The 25,506-nt window shown below is 47.2% G+C and overlaps 2 protein-coding genes across 3 annotated transcripts in view; one reads left to right on the plus strand and one right to left on the minus strand.

Moving 5' to 3' along the window:
* Positions 1–228: 228 nt before the first annotated feature.
* Positions 229–3,471, minus strand: NAT9 (N-acetyltransferase 9). The gene is made up of 6 exons (XM_084218294.1): positions 3,152–3,471; positions 2,405–2,514; positions 1,324–1,458; positions 1,044–1,103; positions 787–881; positions 229–699 (listed from the first exon to the last, which is right to left on the minus strand). Exons 1-6 carry the CDS (start codon positions 3,226–3,228, stop codon positions 553–555), a joined length of 624 nt encoding a protein of 207 aa, XP_084074420.1. The 5' UTR covers positions 3,229–3,471; the 3' UTR covers positions 229–552.
* A 486-nt stretch (positions 3,472–3,957) lies between these two features.
* TMEM104 (transmembrane protein 104) overlaps positions 3,958–25,506 on the plus strand; it is a 43,597-nt gene continuing 22,048 nt past the window's right edge. The window contains exons 1-8 of one of the 2 annotated variants that reach the window (XM_084218258.1): positions 3,958–4,012; positions 5,334–5,458; positions 7,261–7,382; positions 9,245–9,326; positions 10,235–10,337; positions 10,716–10,796; positions 15,046–15,145; positions 15,926–16,034. In XM_084218258.1, the coding sequence (XP_084074384.1) occupies positions 5,414–5,458; positions 7,261–7,382; positions 9,245–9,326; positions 10,235–10,337; positions 10,716–10,796; positions 15,046–15,145; positions 15,926–16,034 (642 nt within the window). In that variant the 5' untranslated portion in view covers positions 3,958–4,012; positions 5,334–5,413. The remainder of the gene's footprint in view (positions 4,013–5,333; positions 5,459–7,260; positions 7,383–9,244; positions 9,327–10,234; positions 10,338–10,715; positions 10,797–15,045; positions 15,146–15,925; positions 16,035–25,506) is intronic. The other variant, XM_084218259.1, reaches the window with a different exon arrangement.

Here is a 25,506-nt window from a genome sequence, read left to right on the forward strand (position 1 = left end):
CCCATCTGAGCTTCTTCCTGCCAGGACCAAACAGAGCCCCCCTGCAACCTACCAGACCCCAGGAAACTGGGTTTAAAGAGTCTCTGCTGTCCTTTACAACTTCTAAATCACTTTTTGACCTGCCAAAGAAAGCAGTTTAACCACACATAGTGCTCAGGCACCTCAGATCGTTGTGATTTTTTATTTTTTATTTAAGAGTAAAAAAGAATGAGCTGCCAGTATATGAAACCTTCTTGCTGATGAATCCTGATTTAAGAGCAGTGGGAGAAGTTTCTGCTTGTCCAGGAATCAACTGCTGGTGATTTTAGGCTTTGTTGGAACAGCAAGACAAAGTCAGAGTCATTCCTAGCTAAACCTGTGGGTTAGTGGCTAGGTCCAAATTTCAGGCAGTAATCCTGGCTGGTGGAGCAAAGTGCAAAGTTGACAAGATGACAAAGCAGCTGAAGGAGACAGAACAGTTCCAGTGTTGGCTATCTGGTGTCCTCCACACCCAGACCTTGCAACAACGTCCAACTTCTCCCTGGAAACCCAGCTGATGTCTGGAGGTGTCTGTCACGTGTCCGGCACCCCAGCAGGCTGCTTCAGCTCAGTGTAACTCTTCTCCTCCACGTGGTTTGTCTGCTCCAGGAGCCACTGTCTCTCCTGGTCACTGACATCCAGCCTCAGCGTCACCTCCTGGAAAACGCTGTTCACAGCAACCTGCAGCACACACAGAGAAAGCAGCTCAATCCCAGCCACAGGGCAAATGCTGCTCACATTCCCTAGGGAGAAGGGCTGTTACTGCACCTCCTTAAAGTGAAGCTTTTTGAACATGCAGATACTGGCTTTGTTTTCCTGACCAATCTTAGCCTCAAACTTGGTAATCCCCAGTTTTCTCACTCCTGCAGGAGAAATCAGAGAGACAGGCACTTCTATTATGCGCCACATCTATAAAAGCACAGGACTCCAGTCGTGGGGTAGATGCATCCCTTACTACCCTGCCTGTATCACTGGGAATTATGTGCTCCCAGATCTCCTGTTCCCACACACTGAGCCACCCTCACCGTAGGACATCATCAGCAGAGTTGCCTCCTTGCCAAACCCTCTGCCACGGCAGCTGGGCTCTGAAAGAGACAGCACAGAGTCAGCATCCAGTTAGGGGAGACAAACCAGCCACACCAGACACTTCTCAGAAGAGGCTGTGACCTGGACACGCCATGGGCACATCAGGGCTGAACAGCCATGGTAAAGCATGACAACAAAAAGCTGATGCAGGAGCATCAACATCTCCCTGCAGCATGCAGCCACAGTGACAGAGGCCCAAGCTAGGAAGCAGAATTTGACCTGCAATCATGATTTCAATCTCGCCCACAGTCGGGTCCTCGGCGTTGGTGAGGAAGAGATTCACATCCCCAACCATGGAGTTCTCCTCCGCCTGCCCAGGCCAGCGCTCCGAGTCCAGCACGATGAAGGTGCACTCTGGGGAAAACGAGATTGTGGCAGCATCTTCAGAGTGTGCTGGTAATTATTCATAAATGACCAAAGAATGAAATTAAAGATGCATAATGGACAGAGGAATAACAGTTTCCACATGTTAACAGCAAGGAAAAGTTAATAATTTGACTCCCCACACCAGGTGTGCCTGTTCCCACCTGCAGAAAGGAAAGAAATACTTGGAAAAAGCTGTTGTGAGGGTGACACAGATGCCAAGACTAGAGACAGCCTGTGAAAGAAGTGTGAAAACTTCCTTCTCATGTCTGAGATCTCCTTGCCTTGTCTTACTCAGCAGCAAGTTGGGGCAAAGAATTGTTTTGGTGCACAAGAGGCTGAGAGTGATTCACCTGGTCCATATTATTGCCACTCTGAGTAAGGTTTTTTAATGCCACCTAAGACAAATGCTCCAGACTGAGGTATTTGCCAGCTTCAGTATTTTCCAGCTCACTAAATTTCTACCAGGCATTTATGGGCAGTGATTCATTACCTGTAGGAGAGTCAGGGAACCAATTTAGTCAACACACCTCAACCAGGTGGTCATAAAATCATACAATTTATCAAGGAGAAATACAACCTCCCTCTGCCTTTTAGCAACAATCAGACCTGGGGAGTGTTGGCTGTGCAGGAGTGATGCTTAATGATTTTTAGCTCAGCACAAAATGCTGTGGGAAACAAATCACTATAGTTTCTGGAAAACTGCATAAAAAAGACACAAGCAGCTCGAGGAAGTGGATACTCTCCACTTCCCTGAATATATACCAGCTTTAATGAAAAAACCTGTTCAAGCTGCTGTTGTAGAAAGTGTCACATCCCCTCTGGCTTACGGGAACTTGCTCACAGGGCACTCCCAGCTCACTGTGGGTCCTTCCCAGAATGGAAAGGATCTGCTCACCACTCCCACCCTCCGTCAGAAAGCATTCCAGATGCTCACTGTCAGTGTCATCCCGCCAGCTGCGCTGCATTTCGTACTCCTGCTCCAGGCTGAGGGGCTCTGAGGCTGTCAGTCGCTGCAGCTCCTCCGACTGCATCCACTCATGGTACCTGCAATGGACCCGGCCCCACATCACTGCCCCGGCTGCAGCACCTCGGGAGGATCCCTCCCAGTGCTCCAGGGGTCAGACAGCTTGGGAAACACCAGCCCGGCTTTTGTGGCAACTTAAAATGTATCCACAAGCCCCTGTCCTTTATGGAACAGAGTGCTCTCTGGAAATTTAGGAAGTTTGCCTGTCCTGTGGCTTTGTTCTGGAGTTCTGGTGCATTTCATCCCGAGCAACACTGACACAGCACCTCCAGGACACTGATAAAACACTACAGCTGGTATCTTTGTGCTGATTTACTTTACAAACTGTTGGCACACCTGATTTATCAACCATCCACCTGGCTCTGCACGCTGAAGCTTTGCTCTTGCACCAGGGAAAGGCCCCAATGAACAGAACAGCCGTGCTCCCTCCCGGCCAGGGGTTTCCCAGGTGAAGTTCTCCCTGAGAGCAGAGCTGGCACAGAGCTCAGCCGTGACAGGGATGGCGCTGCCGGGCACTGAGGGCACCTCACGGACTGATTCCCGGGGGAAGCGGGCCCTGCAGCTGGCAGCCGCCTTTCCTGACCCCAACACTGTCCTCAAAGGGAGCAGTGGAACCAGACCATGCAGGAGCGTCCGAGGAGGGCACGGGCCACGTACCGGGGCACGTGTGCAGCGGTGTAGGGCACCAGCGTCACCTTCTTTCCTCGCAGCACCGTGTCCTGGTTAACCTTCATGGCCCCTGCACTGAGGGGGACACCCGGCACCCCACTCCGCGTCTCGGCGGGGCCAAAGGATGAGGCAACGCGGCCTGGCACCTTTCGGGAGCGAGAGGCGGCTCTCACAGTCCGGATCCCCCAGGTCACACCAATACGGCCGCACTAACACGCCCGACTGCCGGCTCCCACATCCCGACGGGACCCCGGGGCTGGGGAGGGGACCCGGGACCACCGGGGATCGGCACCGGCAGCTCACGCCCGCCCGCCTCCCACGCATGCGCACAGACCCCGGCGCCTCCCCGCTACGAAATGTGTGGCGTCATCGCTCCGCCCCGTATGACCCCGCCCCTTTCGTCTCATGCCCCGCCTCTCTCCGACCCCGCCCCCATTGCCCCGCCCATGCTCCCGTGAGGCCCCGCCTCTCCCTCCGCCTCTCTCCTCCCGTGACCCAATCAAAATCGGTGCTTTCCGCCAGTCCCCGCCCTTGCTCGGTCCCCGCCCCTCTCCTGCCTCTCCTGGACACGCCCTTTCCTGCCACGGCCACGCCCCTCGCTGGCCCCACTCAATTTTTCGCGCCACGCCCCCTTCTGGGCCGCGCCCATTCGTGCTCACGCCCCCTGTGGACCCCGCCCCGTCCCCTCCCGTGCCCCGCCCCCTACCCTCACCCAATCACAATCGCCTCCTTCACCCCGCCCCCCGAGCCTGTCACGTGCGCGGAAGGCCCCGCGCTCGGGCAGCGCGTGCGCCGTGAGTGCCCCCGCGCGGCCGGGGGCGGGGCCGCCGGCTGGAGCCGCTGGCGCTGGTGAGGGGCCGGGGGTCCCGGGGGTCCCGGGGGCCCGGGCGGGACGCGGCCCTCAGAGGGGCTTTGGGGGCGGCCCTGTGCGGGGACAGCGTGGGAGGAGGGCTGGGAAGGGGCTCGACGGGCGGGGACAGGCCTGGGGAGGGTCCTGGTGTGGGGCGGGGTGGGCACCGGAGCGGCGGGACCCGGACCTGGGGAGAGCGCCCTGGGGTGTGGGGTGCGCTGCCGGCGTTGTCGGTGCTCTGTGGGCCCGGGGGAGTTCCCCGGAGAGGGCAGGGGGTGCGAGCAGCGTTCCGGCTGTGGTACAGGCCGGGGGAGGCCGGAGGGCTCCGGTGCCCTCGGGGGTCCCGGTGCCCTCGGGGGTCCCGGTGCCCTCGGGGGTCCCGGTGTCGGTTTCCCCGCCTAGGGTGGGGTCTGCGCGGGGACACGCTGGCCCCGGCCGCGTCCCGAGTGTCCGTTGTCTTCCTGCTTGTTCTGTATTTACCAAGCTTGGCTTCAGTGTTTTGAGCCGAGGTTTGTTGTAAAAGGTGGTGTTTGATCTCTCCTTCTGAGGCTGGTCCAGTTATGACCTCAGTGAGTTATGCTGCCTGATTCTTTTCTGGCGTTCAGTGTGGGTGTACAAGCTTATAACTGGGCTTTTCAGTGGAGCTCCGCTTGTGCTGGTGGTTTGTCCCAGCTGGTGTGGCTGAGTAGGAGCACATGTAGAAGTGTGAAGCCCTTAATTCAATTATGGCTAATCATTGACACTGAAACCTTCCAGAAGGCTTCAGTTCCTCCATACACATCTAGTTTTTTAGAAACAATGTAAAGCTTCCCAAATACTTCTGCTTTGGAAATGCTGATGCATGAAAAGCATCTTGGTGTGTCTTTAATAGGTCCAATATTTTAATTTGTCTACTTATTTCTGTACTTGAATTTAGGAGGAGAGAATTTAGGCTGTTTTTTTTTATTTGTGGGAGGCACATGTTTGCAAGGAATAGTAGCTGTATGAGAAGCAGCAGTTTGAGATCATCCTCAAGGCAGTAATTTTTCCTCTTGAGGTTTTAGTTGTCTGGAACAGCCCTCTGGCTGTTTGGAGTAGATAAAGTTTGATCATCACAGGCTGTGAAAGGGCAGGGCCATTTGGTTGCTTTTAAACCAGTTTAACAGGTATGAAAACTTTTCAGAGAGTATTGAACCAAGTGGTACTGGTGAGTGGGGTCTGTCTGAAGGGCAAGATCCTGCTGAAATCTGTTCAAATACCAGAAAACCGATGTGCCAAAGCTAACTTGTGAGTTCTTCCTTTTTCCAGCAAAGATAACACAGTGTTATGATGTTTCCCTAGGTTAAAGGTGACAGAAGTTGAAAACACCCTCCCAAAAACACCCTTCTGGCTTTGCTCTGGGGTTCCCCTCCACCTCCAGGATGGCAGGTGGCATCACTGACACTGGAGAGCTTTACTCTCCCTATGTAAGTTCCACTGCTTGTGGGTTTGGTCACAAGATTTTTTTCAAACTCCTCTTTCCTCAGCATTTTGCTTGCAAATCCTACTTCATCATGGACATAACCTCAGCATTTCAGGGGATTATGGGGGTCAAAGGGTGGTTAAAGATGCTTAATGTTTATAGTTATATGGGTTCTTTTTTATATCACAGATCACTTTTCATAAGATAAAGGGGTGATGTGTGCTTGAAGTATAGATCTAAGAGTGCTAGAAAGAGCTTTATGTCCCATACCAGCTCTTCATCCTTCTGCCCACTTTCTTATATTTTGTTAATGTTTTCATCAGCCCAAATTGTCATTGGAATAGACAGGGGGTACTTGGACATTGAAACTATCCCATTTTCTTCCCTTTTGTTACTTTATGTAAACATTTCCCCATGAATTTCTCAAAGTTTACTTAGCTGCAGCTGTTGCAGTAATTTGTTTTATACCACTTCAGTGGAAGTGAGTAATTTAGAGGTTTCTTCCCTGTAATGTGGTGTCCTGTGCAACAGCAGAGCCAATTACTGCTTTCCTATATTACTGGAAATACCGGTTTTCATAGCCACGAGTCTTCACAAAATGTCAGCTTGTAAAAACAGCACTTTGTAAGCACTTTTTTTTTTTAAGTGAACTCAATAATTTTAGAACCAGACCTGAAATCTGTGTGTTGGATTTTAAATGCTTTAAAATGTTCATCTCCATGTTAATGATTAAATGTAGGAGGAGTGGATATTAGGCTGCAGAAATAGGTCACAGCTGAGAAAATGGAGAAGTAAGACAGTAACTGGGATGTCTGGAGCCTCAAGGATTAGTGTCACCTGCTTTTATGATGTTCTACTGGTGCTGCATGAATTTCCTCGAGCAATCTCAAAGGCTGAGGCTCTCCTCTTTCCTTGGAGATGTCTAACCCGGCTGAACATTCCAGGCACCACTCTCATTTCTGTTTGACCAAGGGACAATCATGGTTCTGGGATGTTCAGCAAAAGATGAATTTGCTGTGCTTATGCCAGGGAAGTGCTCTCAGGGTCACTGGGGAATTGTCCTCCTGATGTTAATTGCTCCACACCCAGAAAAGTCTGCTCATACACAGCTCTTTACTGGCTTTCCTCTGGAGGGACTCTGACCTATATTTAAAAAAAGCCCACTAAAGCACAACAACTTTGGCAGTTTTTGATCTTTAATTGATCTAAATTCTTAGCCTGGGGGGTTTCGTCCATGTGCAGAGTTCTCTTTTGTCTCTGGACACTGAAAAAGCTCATTGCCAGGGAAGATAAAATCCTTTCCCTTCAGGAAGTAAAATCTCTTCTTCACAATTTGCTCAGCTTCTTACTGGTAAAATAGCAAGCAGGCTTTGAATTAGAATTCTGTTTGGATATTTCCTGCTTGACTGATGATAAAAGGTCCTGAAAGGTCCATAGCCATAACTACTTGTGTTTAGGTCAGATAAAAAGGAGAGATCCCAACCCACAGCACAGACCGTCTGGTAGAAGGCAGTGATTAGAAAACAAACAAATCTCATGCACTTTATAACTTTACAAGCTAGAGAGAAAAAAATATAATTTAAAATAATTAGAAAAATGGAGGGCAATAGCTATTTCTCCAGAAATGTGCTGACACCCACATTGTTCTCTTTGGATTTCAGTCCCTTCCTGCAGGTATTTCTCACATGGACTTGTTCCCACCCTGCTGGCTCAGGGATTGCCCTCTCCATTTAAATCAGGGTGTATGTGAGGTGTTTTGGATGATTCCTGGCACACTCTGATGCTGGATCATGTGGCTGTTTGCAGGTTGGCCTGGTGTACATGTTCAACCTCATTGTTGGAACGGGGGCCCTGACCATGCCCAAGGCCTTTGCCACAGCAGGGTGGCTCGTCAGCCTCGTCCTCCTGATGTTCCTGGGATTTATGAGGTAGGATGTGTGTGTGTGTCTTTAGGGGACTGGGATGGGTGAGGACAGTGTAAAGACTTCTGCTGTTTTCCTGTGTGCTTTGTCCCTCTGCTCCCTGAGTGTTGGTTTCTGCAGTGGTGTTGCCTGATTTGGAAGGATGCACTTCCTGACTCTCTGGTACATCCCATTTCCTGACTGATGGGAAGGACTTTTCCTCCAGTCCAGAGTCTTCTGGGACCTTTGTCCCCTCTACCTTTTTGCCATTGTCCTCACTGTGCATACATTCCATGCTCACCTCTGTCACAGATCAGTTCCCCAAACACCAACCAGGTTGCCCGGGACTTGCAGATATTTAAGCTTTCTCTTGGCTTCTGGCAATGCTCTCACAGCTGAAAGAGTGTCAGGAACACAAATTCCTGGATAGCCAGGCCTGTCTTAGCCCCTCCAGATCTTTGCTGCTCAAGACCCTGGAGATGATCTCCTGTTTGTCATACTGGTTCACTGGGAGCCCCTGCCCAGGTACCTCCCTGCTGGAGCAGCAGGTGGAGCTGAAGGCTGTGGATACAGCACTGATTTCTGAGGAGTTACTGCTACAAATGCCATCTTCTGGTGGGCTGGGAATCCCTGCTCACTTCTTGCTTGGTTTTAAAATAAAACAAAACAAAATTCCCTCCTGCCATTTGTACAAATGGACTTTTGAAGTGCCAGCCTTTTCAGTAACCGGTTCTGCCAGCCTGAATGGGCCTTTGGTTTCGAGGCAGAGCTTTTGGGATCTGTTCTGTGCTGCTGTGCTGGGAGACTGTATGGTCAAATGCTTGTGACTGCCCACCTCAGAGCTGGGTGCTGCAAAGGCTTGGTAAAATGATATCTGTGGGGTTACCAGAACTGGGAGCTTTAGGAGCAATTCCTTTTAGCTATGTTAGTTTAAAAGCCTAAATTCAACATATGGAATTCAGCACCAGCAGACAATCCTTCAAGGTCAGCAGGAGAGCACAAACCTCCAAATCTGTGTACCAGAACTGCACGGGATTAAGCTCAGAAGCCACAGCTCAAAGTGCTGCATGCCTTGGGAGCTCTGTTGCTTTTGTTCTGGTACTTGTGACTTCCTCATGCCCACTGGGCACCTTTGGTGCAGGAAAAGCCTGGGCAGAAATTGCTACACAGGCCTCAGCACTTCCTTTTATTCTTGCAAAACTCGTCTCTTACTTGAACTCAGTAGGCAAGTCCAGTTCCTGAAGCAGTGAGAAACCACTTTAAAGCCTTAAACAAGATTTATTTGAGGGTTTTTTTAAATTTATTGATTAATATTACAGGACTGGTTTTAGCTGAGATAATGATATTCATTCCAGCAGTGGCTCTCCCTGTCTCCCTGGACAGCTTTTCCTCTGGCCTCCAGTATTTGCCTGCATGTGTGATGTGCTGCTTCTTCTTGTATTGCTACTTTGCTTCTGATCCGATGTGTAAGATTCTTTGAGGGACCAGAGTATCTTTGCCACGAGCTTCAGAGAAGAACTGGGTTTGTCCTAGGTTCTAAAAAGAGGAAGGAAGCTTGCTTTCTAACAAAGATCAAAGTTCTCTTGCTGTCTTCAACTCACAGGAACACCAGGAATGTGCCTTCCAAATAGCTAAAGTGTCTTATTGTATCTGAAGGTGTGTTATATTTTACTGTATATTGTGGTCTGCTTGAAGACCTGAATCTCAAGAGCAGAAAGAAGCAATAAACTGAGATGAAACACTATCAAAACAGTGTGTGGAGAGCTGGCAAAAGATTATTTTGGTTTGTTTGTTTTCTCCTACAAACAGATGGGAATTATTCTCCATCTCTGTTCAGTGACAGTTCTTGACTATTACTGATGATATCAATTGAATTCTTCTCTCTGTAGCTATATGACTACAACCTTTGTGGTGGAAGCCATGGCTGCTGCAAATGCCCAGCTGAGATGGAAGAGAATGGAAAAACGCAAGGTTTGTGTGGGATTTAATTCTCCTTTTCCTCCTGTTGTTTTATCACGCAGGATTTTCCTGGCATTCTCCTGCATCTTTGCCTTGCCTTGTCTTGTTACTAACTCTAAGGAAATAAATTTCTACTGTACTTAACTTTGCCATGTAAAATATAGCTGTTAGTTCCCTGTGGGGTTGCTCATTAAAGACAGGATTTTCTGCTCCTGCTTTGAAAAATCTCTTGTGCTGTTCACATTTCTTACTGATCACGCTCTCCTTGCCCAGAAGCGCTGCTCAGTGAATGTGGAGAGGTGGCAGCCAATATATTGGTGCTATTTGGAGTGTGCTGAGGACTATAAATCCTTGCTGATCTCAGGTCATTTAACTGGGACAGGCTGGGATGTCCTTGCTGTTACTTGGGCAGTATCCCAGGTTGTGGACAGTTCTGAATTATGTCCTTGCTGTGAAACTTACTGTGGCTTTACTGGATCAGAGAGAGGCATAATTGTTTGCACTGATTTAGACCCCTAGCTTGGTGGTAGTGGAATGGAGTTAGGAACTAGACCTGCTTGTGCTAGCTAAATATGCTTGGATTATTTTTTTTCTCCCAGTTCTGCAACTCTGCAGATCTTCCTGAAGTTTCCAACTTCCTTATGCCACTTATCACTACATGAACTGGGCAGTGTTGCTCTGTGTGTGTGTGTGTGTGTGTGACCTGGGGCTGGTACATGTCACTCACTTCAGCCTGCTCTGCTAGTGTCCTCTTCTGCCCTCCACAGCCTCCTCTGGGTTCCCTGGTATTGCCTTTGCTTGCATGTCCTCCCCTCCTGTTTGGGACCTTCCTCTGAGTGTCTGGAAGTAAACATGACACTGGGGGTGGCACAGCCTGTACTGTGGGTAGCAGATATCTCAGCAGGGGTCTTTTCATCCAGGAGGATGATGAAGATGAGGATTCTTCCTCTGGAGTGTCTGACAGTGATGTTCTCCTCCAAGATGGTTACGAGCGAGCAGAGACACGGCCTATCCTGTCAGTTCGTGAGTACCCAGTTCATGCTTCCACCTCTTCTCTGCAGAAGTGTTGCACTGGACTCCTCTGTCCATTTCACCCTTACTTCCACATGCTCTCATCCCAAAGTCCTCAGCACTTGTAAGATAAGACTCATTGAGAATTCAGTTTGCCTTCTGCAGCCTGATAAAGATCTTTTCCCTCTACGTCAATAAGATGAGAACATCTTATTTTCAAAACACCTTAAACTAGCTCCAGCACAGTAATTGGCCCAGTGACTCTGCAGCTGTGGAGTTGCGCATATTGTCCTTCAAACTGCTGCTAGAGGTTCCCAGGTATCCAGGTAACCTGGTCTTAGGGCTTATTGGAGGGAATGGTTGAAAGACTTCTTGTTTTTGAACTTGCAGAGAGACGTGGCTCAGCCAATATCTTTGAAATCACTGAGAGGGTGGAAATGGGCCAGATGGCTTCCATGTTCTTCAATAAAGGTAAGTGAAGAACATTTTCAAAAGTCCCTTTGGCTCCTCCTGCATGTTGTGTGTATAGCTGTTCTGTAAGTTTGCATGCTTCTCAGTGTGGGTTTGCATCCTAAGTTTGTGGTAATTCCACCCAGATGTGCTGTTCCTTCTCACTGTGGACTGTATTCATCCTCCTGTGTGGTGTTTCTATAAAGTATTTATGGGCCAGGTGGGCCAGAACCTGCTGTGGTGGACATGGAACCAGCAAAACACTGCAGGTTATGGGAGCAGTGTCTTGATAAAGGCAAGTGCCTTTTCTGACTGCAGTTCACCTACCTCTGAACTGCATGTGTCCTCTGTGATCTCCTCTTTCTGAAGGAGTAGACCCCAGCTGTAATGTTTTCCAGTTGCATTTTGGTTGTAGCATTTGAGAATAAAACATTCAGGCTTCTCTGAGCCTTGTAGATAGCAGTCTGAAGGAGAGAGACTTCTGATAGGAGCTTCTAGGAATTGTCTACATCTGGGGAATTATCAAGAGAGCTGGGACACAAACTGCTGAAGAGGTCCCTGCTGAGGATGTGATAGGCTGCTGGCTTGTCTTTTTGGTTTTAAATGTCTTTTGTATGCCAGGGGAACAAACTTGTAACCCTGCTCTAGTAAAGCCCCATCCATTGCTGTGTGTGATAGAAATGTAAACCACAGTGATGAGGATTCTGAAACCTGTAAAGCAGGACAATGAAATGCTGTGCAGAGCCAGAACATCATCAGACACCATGGCTGTGCAGTTTTGAGCCTGTCAGGCCCTATTTTTTGTGGGAAGTGATGTTTTCCCTTGTTTGCTGGCTTGTAAAGAGGTAATGGAAGGCTGGGTTTTTTCCACTACATTACATCAGTGTTATACCAGTGTAAAGCTGTTGCCTATGAAGGACAGCTGGGCTTAAGGAGTGAATATTCTTTGAACTTTATTTTTTTGCTTTTAAAGTTATTTGGAAAAAAAAAACTTTTTAATTTTCCTGCATGCCTCTTCTGGGATTTTGTAGATTTGAATCACTTAGGACTGTCAAAATAATCCACCTTGGACTAGGCTGCCACGTTTTTAGTCAGAGAAGTGAAGTGTGTCAGAAACATCTTGTTCCTGGTCTTGCCTGTTGTTATGAGTTGTTATGACCTAAGGCAAGTTTTCTTGCTTGTTTGCTTTGCTGTGTGTAAAATATGGTGAACACATCCCTGTCTCTTGATGCTCCTCTGAGGAGTAATATTTGAGAAATGCTTTGAGAGCAATCATGTAACAGGGTTTAGCTGTATTTCTGAGGATTGGGCTGTGGAGGATGGGGATCACAGGAGTCAGAGTGTTCTCATCAAGTTTCAGGATGCCCCTTCTCTGCAAGTGCTTCATAGGGGAGCCCAGCAGGTTCTGGGCCTCTCTGGTGCTCAGCCAGTAGAGGGTGCTGGGAACATGTGTCCTCTCTCCATCAGCACTGATGTAGCTTCCGAGCAAAGTGAAATAAACTGCTTAGGACTCTTAATTCTTAATCCCTCTTCTTAATGTTGCTTTAGCCAGAGTTATCTGATTTCTGTGTTAGGGATCCTCCCCAGGGTCTGCTCAGCCCATCACAAGGGGATGAATCCATCTGCAGGAAGGTGGCTGGAACAGCTGCAGGCCATGGGCTGCCCCTGCTTGTGACTTCCAGAAGGGGTGAGGTGCCCACAGCGAAGGAGCTGGGGCAACTGTAACTCATTTGCTGCTTTCCCTGTGTCAGAGCCCAGCAGTGAGGCTCCATCCCTGTCACTGATTCAGAGACACCCTCTGGCCTGCAAGTGGCTGCAGAGACAGACAGGGGAAGGACGTCCCTCTGCAGGTCCCTGCTGAGGTGCTCCCTCCTCACAGCTGCACAGAAAAGCCTTCAGCAAGGGCAGCTGCTCCATGACCACTTAGTGCTGAGAAACTGGGCCACACTGGGGAATTCCCAGTTCCAGGCACCAGCCTGTGAGATTTCACAGCTGGCAAATGTCTGGGTATTTACTGATGATATACAAAGTATGGATCCAAACCCAAGGTGATGGAGGGCTTTACAGCCTCCAGAGGGAAGGCTGATGAAAGCTGTGCAGTAGACCTCAAACCCCTGATTTCTAGTGAGTTCTCTGCTCCATTCCCTTGACTGATTTTTATTTTCAACAATCTGACAGGAGTTGAATCTGCAGTCCTAGGAGGTAAGCTGGGGATAAATCTCAATTTCAGATTGTCTGCTTTCTTAAAGGGAGCTGACTTAGGTTTAGGCTGTGAAGAGACTGTGTACTCTTTTGAAAGAGCTGGCTCTGAAAAGCTACTTTTTTTCTTGATTTGATTTTTTTATTTTTTAATGTTGGGTGCTTTCTTCTGGGACTGAGCAGTCATTTGTTGCAGTAATAGATTCTAGGCACATCTATCACGCTGTTTCCTCACAGGAAGTAATTGCTTTTTTTTTTCACCTCGTTTTGTGCCAAGTAATGAAAGTATTGATCAGGGAGGGTCAGCAGCAGTTTATAAAATAACTGATGTTAAAGTCTTCCTGTCTTTGAGAGGAGTGTCACCTGTGCTTTCTGCAGACAGAGAGGTCTGCATTGGAATGGGGGTGCTGCTGGGTACTGGCTGATGCTGCTGAGGCTTAGCTGGTCATATCAGCTTTATTTTGTGTGTGTGGGGCAGCTGAATCCTAAGACCAGTCGCAGATCCCAAAACAGAATATCTGTCTGAGTCTGTGTAGTCCTCAGCTTCTTGTCTCTACAGCTTCTGTCCTATGTTAGATATTTTTTAAAACCTTCAACCCTTCTTAATGGGAAATCAGAAAAGACTGGTAGGTAGTTTGTTGCTGTCTCCAGAACAACGCAGAATCCCTAACTGTGAAGACATCTTTCACAGAGCAAGAAAACAATGGGAGAACTATATAGAATGATCTGACACTTTCTGTAGTGAAGTCCATTTGTCTCCAGCAACAACTCTAGAGCACTGATTTAGTGTGCTACTGCACAGAAGCAGGGAAGCTGATACAGCCCCTTTCATGCTAAGCAGGCTCAGCATATGGAATAATTTCTGTAAACAAAGGAGAATGCCTAATAATGTTTCCTGACTTCCAGAGATCCAGGGGCAGTATGATGGCAAAACATGGCAAAGCTTTGGGGCACCCAAGCACTGTAGGAATGAGTCTTCAGTCCTGCAGCAGTGCTGTCCTTGTTTGATAGTTGTCACAGCTGTGAGTGTGAGGTTTGCTCAAGCTGCTCTGGGATTAAGCATCGGGTGGCATCACAACTTGAAAGTATGGGCAGCTTTCTTGAGCTCTTTTCCTTCAATGTCAACTTCCTAAATTAAATAAATTTGAGGTTTTTATTCTGTTACTCATCTGACTCTGAAATAAAATATCTTCCAATTTCTTGGTGAGATTTATACAGACTTGCTTGCAAGAAGAGAATCCTGGAGTCTCATCAAGCATTTCTTTATCCCTTTAGATTTTCGTTCTTCACAGTGGTGTCTTCTTGTGCCACAGTAAGGCTGTTCTGTGCACCCAGTTAATTTGTGTAAGATTTTCTTTTAATCTCGTAGGTGAAGGCAGGGCAAGCTTTAAATTAAAAATAACTCTTTAAAAAATCCCAGAAAAAATTTATCCCAAAAAATTAGTAGGGGCAGGAACAGTGTATGTGGTGGCATTAGGGTAAGTGGGATACAGAAACAATTTTAAAGCTTTGCAATATTGTACCCTGTCTCAAGTTGCCAGTGGTAGGGAATCTCCCAAAGCAGCTCCATTTCAGCCCGTTGGAATCTGAGCTCTGAAGGGCTAAATCCCCACAAGTCCATATTGTGAAGGTCCTGCAGGTTTGCAGTCAGAGGGTTTGGAATCAGCAGAGCCTAGAAACATTGTCTCTGCATTTCACTTTGTCAGGCTGTGCTCACACTGAGTCTGAGAGCATCATCCAGATGTTTGCCTGTGGCTGTTCAGAGCTGACAGCTTTGTCTGGCAGGTGAATTATGTGAGACCTGTTGGTCTTGACTGCAGGATGGGCTTGAACAGAGGGTTTATTTAGTGTCAGCAGCAGGTATTGAAGGAGGCAGAGGGGAGCTCTGAGACCCCTCATGCCCCATCAGTTCCTGCTCCATGGTAAGTTCCCTGAGCTTGGGTGGTTTGCTGCAGAAACTATGGAGGCAAATGGTGATTTGAGATCTTAAAAATTTTGTATATTTGAAGTGCAGAGAACAAGAGTCTCTGTGTACTCTGCTGAATCTGGACAATATTTTCTTTTTCTGCAGTGGGTGTCAACCTCTTCTATTTCTGCATAATTATCTACCTCTATGGAGATCTGGCAATCTATGCAGCAGCGGTGCCAGTCTCCCTAATGCAGGTGACCTGGTAAGTGTGCTTACTCCTGAGGTGCTGTGTGCTGCCAGGGAACAGGGCAGGCTTAGGGCTTGATGGGCTGATAAGTCTGACTAGGATCAGCTGTACTTTCCAAAGCATGGGGTGGAGAAATGACTCAAGGACAGCTCATCTCTTGTGGGTGGGTGGTGAAGTTGTTTTGTATTCCCCACCTGTGTGCCTGCTGCCTGACTGCAAAGTAGCTGACCTGATTCCAGCCAAGTGCTCAGGTGTGAAATATTTCCAGCTTCAGCACTTGCAGACATGAGACTTGTTACTCCATAGTTTGATTGCAATACTCTGCAATATGTTGCCTTCTCTCTCTCTTTGGGTAAGAGTTGAGGGGTGTGATGCTTACTAAGCTTTAGGCCAGTGAGGGGTGATGGTACATGGACTTAGCTCTGGACTGGAAGTGGTGCCTTTCTCAAAGAAACAGATAATAAAATAGATTGGTTTGATCAAACCTGGGCTGGATTTGTACTTCAATCTTGAAAATGGAAAACCTCAGTGATCCATAAAAGATCTAAGCTCACCAGCTTGATGATTAAATGGCAAAACCTGCAAATAACTGCAGGCAATCCAAGAATTTGCCTTTAAACCTCTGGTACTGAGCGACTGGCTGTGTTACACTGTCCAAAAAATGTAAGGAAGTGAGTGTGACCAGAGACAGAGAGGAGGATTGGCCTCTGCCCATTCTTCTTTCTTGAATGCAGGAGAGGGGAAGACATCTGCTAGGAGTTAATTATTCTCTTTTGTTTCTCCCTCCTTTCCCAGCAGTGTCACTGGCAACCATTCTTGCAGTGTTGGAGACAGCACAAAGTACAACGACACGGACAAGTGCTGGGGGCCAATTCGAAGGATTGATGCTTACAGGCTGTATCTGGTGAGTTTCTGGAATTGGGATGATCACTGCTGCCATTTAAACTCTGCTTCTAGTGCACAGGGAGTTTTTTTTTTCCTTGTAGAAATGATGTAGTTCAAGTGAACAACAGAATATTAAACTTTTGGTTCAGCCTGACTTTTTTGGCCAAATAGCCCCTCCCTATTCCTGGTGGCATGGCTGTGTTTGAACTTGCTGGCCATCAGAATGATCCCTTTGGTTTTGAGTTTGAGTTCTGTCCATCTTGGCGTGTAGTTTTATATTGCTTAAGCAGGTGAGATAATTTTGCCAAAGGCTGGATTTTTCTTCACTGTGTTTTTTTCAGTGGCTGGCTAATTAATATTCGCTTGGGGGTAATTGTTGTCAAGGTACTGAAGGATATTAAACTTATTTGAGTGCTTTAGAATATAAAACACCCAGAGTCGGAAGGGACTCACAAGGATCATTGAGTCCATTCTTTATGTGAATAAAATTGTTCATGTTGCAGGAGAATCTGCTACTGGAAAGATGATGGAAACAACCAGCTTAGACAACATCCAGTGGTGTACACTGCCTTAGTAATAGCTTTGTCTAGTTCAGGATTGTCTGTTGCATCTAATGCTGTGCTGGGGTTCTGCTCTGAACCCAGGGTTTTTCCCAGAGGATGATGAACATGGCTTCTCTAGAGCCTGGGGAGTGCTGAGTGCTTGAATTTGGACACAGATGTTGGTAGGGCAAAATGGGAGGAGGGAAGGATGCTAGTGCTGCATAGTGTGGCTTCCGTTAAGGGTCTCAGTGAGAATTCTAAGTAAAAGGAATGAGGGTGGCTACGTGTGTGCAGAGAAATCCAGAGGTAATTTTGGAGTTAGCACATTTTGGAGATGCAGTGGATCACATCCAGTGTCACTGCAAAAGTAAGAGCTGGGCCTCAGAAATATTAGTGAATGTCAAAGACTAGTTAATTATTTAAGAGAAATATTATTGCTTTATTAAATTCTGTCTTGGTCTGTTTCTTTAAAACTTCTAGAAAATTGAAGATTTCCTTCCTGAATTTCAATAACTCTCCCTGACCCAGCAGAAGGAGCTAGTCAGAAAAGGCAGACATGCATTAATTACTGCCTGTGTCTCTCAGATATTGTGTCTATAATTCATGAAGATAATTGTTGTTAGGACTTGCAAAATTAAAAAAATTAAGACTCTGTAAGCATTAGACTTGAAGTCTGTGTACATAACTCTCAGAGGAGCTTTTCCCTCTGCTTGTCTTGTGGATTTGGAGAATAAATATCTGCAAAGTCTTTGCTAGTGGTTAATCCTTTTCTGCTCAGTAACTGGGATGAGGCTTCAGTGTTGTTGTCTACGCCCTCTTAGGAGGAGGGTGGGATTGTTTGTGGGAGAACAGACCAGTCTGTAGTGGGTTACTGCTGGGGGTCAGTTTTCACAATCACTTTTTTTAGGATACTTCTGGTGTCAGCATTATCTCTAAGTTCTGCTTTTCTGTTAAAAGTCTCTAATGCTTCTTTCTGGGTGAAGATGGGAGTAAACTGTAATCTGGAACTTGTTCTGCCTCCAGCTCTTCTGGTCCCACTCCCTGTTTGACCTGTGTGATTTCATTCTGCAGAAAACAGAGAGGATGGTGACCTCTTTAGAGAGGGATAAGAGTTGTAATCATTTATAAAACACTCAGATCACAGTACTGCCCCTGGCTTTGAGTTTGGGCTACCTCTGAAGTGGCTGTGCTGGTTAATATTTTCCCCACTGTCCTGTTTGTAGTGTGGACAACTAGTGACCAGTTGAGCTGTTAAACCTTCTGAGAGAAACCTGGGGGGGGAAGGCAGGGCAAGGAAATAATTTGACTTCAAGCAAAAAAAATAGTGTAAACCATTGTAATTATCTCTACGCATTTTGTCCAAGCTTCTTGTGTACAGAAGTAGAGTTTTGAAGGTGCCAGAAAAGCTGAAACCTGCCTGTCTGAAGGGTAAAATGCAACATGAATGTGAGGAGGGGAGAGATGCATCAAGAGCACAGCTTCTCTTGGTCCCAGGAGATCATACCCATAGAGAACTATTGTCTTTTTTTAACTTTCTATTTTGAATTCTTGCCTGATGGAATAATTCAGGTTCCATGTTTCAGTGGACAAACAAGGTCTCTTTTTGCAAACAAGTTCCCCTGTGGCAAGAGGACAGATGGACACTGTGATCCCAAAAGAAAGCAGCTGAGTTTTGGATCAGCCCTTTTGTCCTAGATGCCTGCCTCTAGTTTTTCTACCTTATCTTAGTTCTGTATTTAGGTTGATGTGATCTAGGAGGAAGATGTGTGGATGTAACTGAAATGTCTTGCTCATTCCAGTGAAGCAGTTCTCTGGAAGTAGTGTTATATTTCATACTCTGTGCATGACCCTACAGAAAACCTTTTTTGGAGGACAATAATCTATTTGAGGTTTTCTGGACAAATGGTGCCAATGGGAGCTGCTTTGTGCCAAGTCCCACCAGTCTGCCAAAGACCCGTGCTGCCTTCCTCCTGTCAACTTTTTCTCTCCCAACACTGTGTCTTCTTTTCGACAAAAACCATTTCAAACATTGACTCTTCAGGCTGGGGAGGAAGAGAGGAATAATGGTTGACGTAAAAATCCTTTTTCACGCTTTATTGTCTAAAAAAGCTTCTGGAAGCTGACTCTGCTCTGATTACTGTGAATGGAAGCTGAAAGCTATGTACATAATGAGAATATTTAGACAGATTAAATTCTTCTCTTGAGACTTGCTTGTCTGTGCAGCATCTTTATTGCTGCTCCAAGATTTCACACCTTAGTGTGTCTGCAGAGTCTTCAGAGACCGCTAGGCCCCTATTAACCTTTGTCTGAACAAATGGTTGTCTCGCTTCTTGTTTATAAATTGTTTTGGAAAATAAAAACTGGCAAAACAAATAAGTGAAGGCAAGTGCAGGAAGTATGTAAATAGACTTTTGCTCCTGTCCCGTCACCTGCTGCTAATACTTGCCTCCTTTTGGGGACCATAAAAGACCTGGGAGGTTAGAAGGGTGAGCCTTCCTATGCTGTTCCACTCCTGTGAGGGCAAGACCCTGCAGGACAAATTTTCTTCCAGGAAAGGCGTGTGTTGGGCAGCGCAGCAACCTTGTTTAAGGCAGGCAGTGATCACAGTTAAAGCAGATCGATGGCTTTCTATCTTTGCTTCAGACCCGTTACCACCCTGCCATGTCCTCAACAGCTGGAGTGACTCCCAAGTCCCTTGGCTGTCTCTGGCAGTGCTGAGGACAGGGTCATGTTCTCTCAGTGCTGAATTCACACTTCAGTGCAGCTGCTTTATCATGCTCTCTCTAGGTTCCACTGGGCTATGCTGGGGAGGTCGTGGGGAGGGGCAGCAGATTTAAGTTTCAGATCTTTCATTCTAACACTTCCTTATCTTTCTGTTGAAGTCATGTGGGAATGTGATATGATAGTCCCTGTTTCTAGAAAGCAGGTACTGAGATAAATAAGAGATTAAATCCTAGGGATCAGCAGCCATTCAGAGTGTCTGATCCAAACTGTGTTCATGACCTGGCAAACAATGCTTCTGCACCAGGGCAGCTGTTGAGGCTGAAACTTCTACTCCATTCTCAGCCCTCCTCTTCTGGCAATCTGGGACATGGTGTCTTCCCATGATGGAAAGGAAATGGCTGAAATTCTCAAGGGGAGCCATGTGCCTTTCAGAAGAGGCACTGGCACAGGTACTCCTGGTAGCCTGGCTCGGTAGCGCGTCAAAGCCACCAGGTGCATCTGTTCTGTCTGAGTCTCTGTTGGTTTTTTTAGCTGCTTGGGAAAGGGACGTGGCATCCGCTTGTGCCGGTTCACAGATGCTGCAGTATCGCAGGCAGCCCAGCGGGTGCAGGCCAGGCGAGGATGGGAGCGCAGATGGTTTAATGGAGATTATCCCAGTTGGAAACGTGCTTGTGCAGTGAATAAAATGAGCGGGCTCACAGGCGCTACTGTCCCTCTTCAGGAGGGGACAATGTCACCCCGGCCCGATGCTCTGATCGGTGACCGGAGCAGGGCTGGGCTGCAGCTGCAGGAGGCTGTGCAGGGGGGTGAGGGGGTGGTCTGAGGACGCACGTGCTGTTGTACCATTGCTCAGGACCGGCAGAACTTAATCAGCAAATGCAAAGGCTGAACTGATGAGTGTTGATGTGGATCCCATCGGCCTCGGTGCGGTGCTGCCTTCCCAGCCTGCTCCGGCTGCAGGCTGGAGTGCTGGGCTTTGTGTGCCTGCTGTACGTGCTCTGCTTCCCTCCACGGCGTTTCTCCTTCCTGGCTCTGCTGTGCCCTGCTCTGTGTAAAGAGATCTCAGATTTTTATTGTCAAAATAGATCTTTTCAAATGCATTTACCTGCACTGGGGCAGTTTTATCAGCTTGTTTGGTACACGATGCTCTTGTGGCCTCTCGGTCCATTGTTGGCTTCTGTTCGTTTATCTTTTTTTTGGTTGTTTTGTTTTATATTTTGCCTCCCAGCAGTGATATGAGAGGAGCCCTCATGGCAGTACTTGAACATCCATGCTTGATCTAAGCTGTCTGTTTCCAACTGGGAGCGGGAGCAACAGAGCTGGAGCAGTGCTGCAAGCAGAGTGCTTCTTCCAAGGGCACCTGGGTTTTCTCCACTGTTCCCTTTGCAGCAAGTGCTTTTCCTCTGCCCTGCCTTCCTCAGCTGTGCCCTGCAGCAGCACTCAGTAATAAATGGGTCACAGCTGCTGTCTCCTGGATATTTGTTCTTACAGGTCTCAACGTCTAGAGACCTTGAGAACCTGTGGTGGGGAAGAAAGCTGCCTCAGTGGCAGGAGCTGGACCAGGGAGGGCTGATTTCACAGCACATCAGTCTAAAAGGTTTGGGGTGCTTGTCCTGGGCTCCCAGAGTGAGCCAGTAAAAAGGAAGGAAAGCTGGTGGAAGCTTATCCTGATGGTGTGAAGTCATCATCTTGTTTAAAGAAATTGCTTAAACTGTAGCATGGTTGTGTTCTGGGTTACTTCAGTTTGCAGTAAGGATGCAGCAGGGCTGGGGTGCTATTAGCTAGTCACCCTGCATATCCTATAAGAAGTTATTCATGGTAAAACCTTCTTGCAAAAAATATTGCATTATATTCCTTACCACAAATGCTTTGATGTGGTTTGCTATGATACTGATATAGAAATAAATGTCCAAAAAAGGCAGCTGCTACTTCTGTGCATAAAGGCAGTTTTGAAAGCCTTCAAAATAAGAAAAAAGCTTTTCAAGGGTCCAGAATATTGTGCCATTTCTGTGTGTACAGAGCACCTGAGTTTTGAAGCATTACTGTGACACAAGAGAAATTAGTACTGCATTGAGTATCGATTATCAGTAGGCCAAATTGTTATAGGTGTCTCTGAAATACAGTTTTGCTTGGCTAAAAGCCCTGTCTCAAAGGCTGACTAGAGTCTTCTTATGCCTCTTGTCTGCTCAGCCTCCAAAAAGTGAGGTCAGTTAAGTTGTTGCTTTGGTCTGAAGTGGTTGAAGAGGGATAGGAGCCAAGTTCTGCTAAAATAAATAGTGTCTGGATGTGGGATGTGAAGGCAAGTCTCAACTCTTTTTATTGTGCAACTAATAGGTTGAAATTGGCACACAGCCTTGTTAATATGGCATAAATCCTGCCTCCTTCATCCTGGTCCGTTCTTCTGTGGACTCATCAATAAATCCTTTCAATTGCTTGCTCATCATATGCCTGTGACAGATAAACTGGCTCTACTGGAGGTTGCCACACTCCTTGTGTTTCCTAATGCAAAGGGATCTTCAGATAGTAACTGGACTTGTGAAAAAGAGGTTCTTCCTGAGCCGTCAGGAGGAGAGGCAGATGAGTATGGTGTTGTGGAAGTGAAATATAAACTTGTTGTGCCAGTGACCTAAGAGCTGGAGTTCAGCTTCTGATGGGTGATTTTTTTCTTGCTTCCTTGTAATTGATGGCATTTTGAGTAAAAGAAATACGAGCCAGAAGGCAAACACTGGGTGTTTGAGAGAATTGGCCTTTGGGACCAGACTGAAGCAACTGCAAGACCACACTTTGAAGCAACTAACATTAATGGATTAGCTTGTCTCTTTTCACTGGGAAATCAATAGTGCAGGGGACTGGAATGTGTTTTCTGTACAGAACTGTCTGCTCACTTCACAATGAGAAGTGTGTTTTTCCTAAGTGGAGCTTGGGTTATGCTTGTCACTTGATGCTGAGCTTTTCCAAAGGACCAATTGTGTCCCTCTGGTACCTCCAGGAGGCTTGCAAGGGCTGTCTGGAAGGGAAGGGTGGCTGTGGTACTGCTTGAGTACATGGCCAGGTGTGCTGCAGGTGCTACAGCCCTTCAGAGAAACAAGATGCAGAGATACATGGGCAGAGGCCATCAGTGAGCCCAGGCACTCCTGGCTTCCCCAAGGAAGAATGTGCACTTTAGTGCTTGGTTTGACTTAGGGGGTGTTGGATGGTGATCATGAACCTTGGAAACAAACCAACTAAACAAACTGGCTGAAGCAGTGGCTTTGCATAGATCTCTGTTTGCTTTTCTGCACATTCTGCAGTTGGGAGCTCACCAGAGGTGATGCTGGGCTCAAACCACAGCCCTGCTGTGCAGCACAGCCAGCCTGCCAAGGCTGAGAGGCCATGCTGCTGCTTTCCCTGAATAAAGCTGTCCTTTGGAGTCAGCTCACTTGGGCAGCAAGGCACCAAAGCTGACACTGTTCTCTCCTGATACTGAGACCAATCTCTCCCAAATAGGGCAGGTGTCAGAACTAATATATGTGATCACCCACTCCCTACACCGAGTGGTAAAGGTTTAAAAAGGGCCTTTTAAAATTTCTTTCTTGGGCTAGGCTGTTCTAGCAGAGCCACAAATCTTAGGTTTTCAGAACATTGGTAGAAAATAAGTAATAAATAGATTTTCCCTGTGCAGTGTTACTTTCTGCAGTGATTGTGACAGCATCCTAGGAACCAGAGTTGGAGAAGATCTGTTAAGTCAGCTAAACAATCCCCTGGGAAATGCAATATAAGCCTTTTTCTTAACAGCATATTTTACAGTATTCTGTTTGGTGCTTTAGCACCAGCTTTGTTTTTAAACAGAGGTCTGACCTTGCTGCCTGCCTGATTCACATCATTGTTTTCATCTAGTAAGACAGCAGTCTTGATCTCTCATCCCCTGAAATTACCATTAATTCTTTAATATACAGGTAGAAAGTATCAGGATTGCAGAACTGTGCAGTTCTGCTGCTATGAACATTATCAGAATCTGTGGAGGAAAGCTCTGGACAGACCCATATATCTTTTTACTCCTAAATAAGTCTGCAACTTAATGCCATCCTAAATTGCACTGTATGTCTGAGTGAGATCACTGACGCTCTTGTCCAAAAATGTGGATTTTTGGACTACATCAGCAAATCCCACATGTAGCTCATGCTTCTGTAAGCAGGACTATAAATACAAATAATGCAGCTGGGATTTGTCTTGTAAGTTGAAGTCAGTATAATGCTCTGGGGCAGAGCTGGTCTCCCAAGCCTGTTGCACCTGTTTGGTGTGCACTGTGCAGGGAAGAAGGCTGGAAGTGAACAGACACCCCAGTAGCCCTGGGCAACAAGGCTTTATCTCTTCTTTTGTGCTAAGCAGTTTTAAAGTGAGAGACTTTGCTTCCCTTCAGGCAACTCCTGTATGACACAGTGGGCAGGGTGATGCTGCCCCTGAAGCTACATCCTCCAGGCAGCTGGAGAATCCTGAGAAACTCAGCTGAGAAGTTTGTAGGGGAGAAAAGTAGAGAACAAATAACGGCTTAGTTGGTGTTGTGGCAGAGGGCTTAGTGGCCGTCAGGAACATTCATCCTTGCTGAACCCAAGTACCTCCTAACCCTGGCAGCTTGTAGCTTGACATGTTTGCAGGGCCCTCTGTGCATCCGTGTCATGCTGGTCCACATCTCCCTTGCTTTGCGCTGTCTAACCCAGGGCCTTTTGTAGTCAATATAAATATTGCTGTAGCTGCCAATGCCCTGCCGGGAGAGGCTACAAATATGCAGGAATTTGGAGCTGTATTTGTGTATAAAGATGATGCCCTCACACTTTCTTGGAGGAAACTCATTAATCTCTCATACCATGCTAATGAATTTGGGAGGCAGAGGACAACTCCTCAAGGTCACCCAGTGTCAGGAAGGAGGAAAGCTCCACTTTCATATGCTGTGGGAGATCAGAGCAAGCTGGTGGTGGGTACAGCCAATTTTGGCTCTGCACCTCCTCTGCTGTCCTTCCAAGTATCACAACCCAAGCTTTCAGCTCTCCTGCATCTATCCACTTTGCTGCTTCCCTCCTGCTTGTTCAGATGCAATTAGGAGATGCAGAATAAGGGGGAGCCAGGGGTCAAGGAGGCGGTAAAGTGATTACAAGATGCTGCAAACGGCTGTGCCATAAATACTCCAATGATGAAAAATTAGATGCCAGTCACCTCGGGGTTATTGCTGGCCTCTATCTCTCTCTTGTTGTGAAAAATGATAATGGAAGTGTATTTACCCCAGAGAGCATAAGCTTGCCGCTGGCTGTGATCCTGCACACCCCAGGTATGCCAGGAACAGAATCCTTGCACCTAATGACTTTCTGAGAACACTTTGTGCCTGAATTCCTTCAAATTAAGTGGAGAAAGAACTGGTATTTTAGGGTATTCTTTCCAAAGTAGAAAGTTCCTGGTGCTCAGAGATTGACCAGCTTCAAAAACAGGCTGTGGCCCTGAGTAAGGGTAGGGAGAGGAAAGGAGAGCAGCACCCTCACATGCTGCCTTGCTGTCCATGTGCTGTTTCTGCCTTGGCCTCCTAGAGCTGCTTATGGAGGCTGCCCAGTTCATTGCTGGTTTTTGGTGTGTTGGATCACCAGCAAGATCAGAGCTTAAGGAGCTGGGATGACTACACCTTTTTGTTGGGTGGGCAGTTAGATTCAAATGCTGGTGCCGGGCTAGAGCCTTTGAGTACCTCTAGATAGTATTCAGATGCACTGAAGTTGGTCTCTTTGGGGATACAAGCACTTCTTTTCATCCCTTGCAGGAGATCTTCCATTTTGGAAGAGGCATTAGGATCACTGTGGCACAGGAACTGTAGAAGGCAGCATCCAGCTTAAAGGGTACTGTGGGTGAAAGGCCTCTTGGCTTCACTGGCAAAAACCGGCCTGGCAGCAACTGAGCTCTTAATTCCTGGAGGATGCCTCCTCCCTGCCTGAAGGAACTGGGGAAGAAGGTGGGTGAGGGCTCCTCAGTGCCAGGAATATGCCTGATGTGAGTTATGATTACAGAGCTCTGCCAGGTGTCCCGAGAGCAGCACGTTAATTACCGGAGCTGCTGTGGCAGCTGCCTGCTGTACCCAAAGCATAACTGCCCTTGTTTCTTCAGCTATAAATATTCCTTGTGGATTGTCTGGTGGCTGTGGCCTCCCTCCATTGTGACTTCCTGACTCTGCAGGGGATCTGGAGGTTAAAATCCCTCTTGCCTCTCAAC

The sequence above is a fragment of the Fringilla coelebs genome, assembly GCF_963513975.1.
Source record: "Fringilla coelebs genome assembly, chromosome: 19".
NCBI classification, from domain to species: Eukaryota; Metazoa; Chordata; class Aves; order Passeriformes; family Fringillidae; genus Fringilla; species Fringilla coelebs.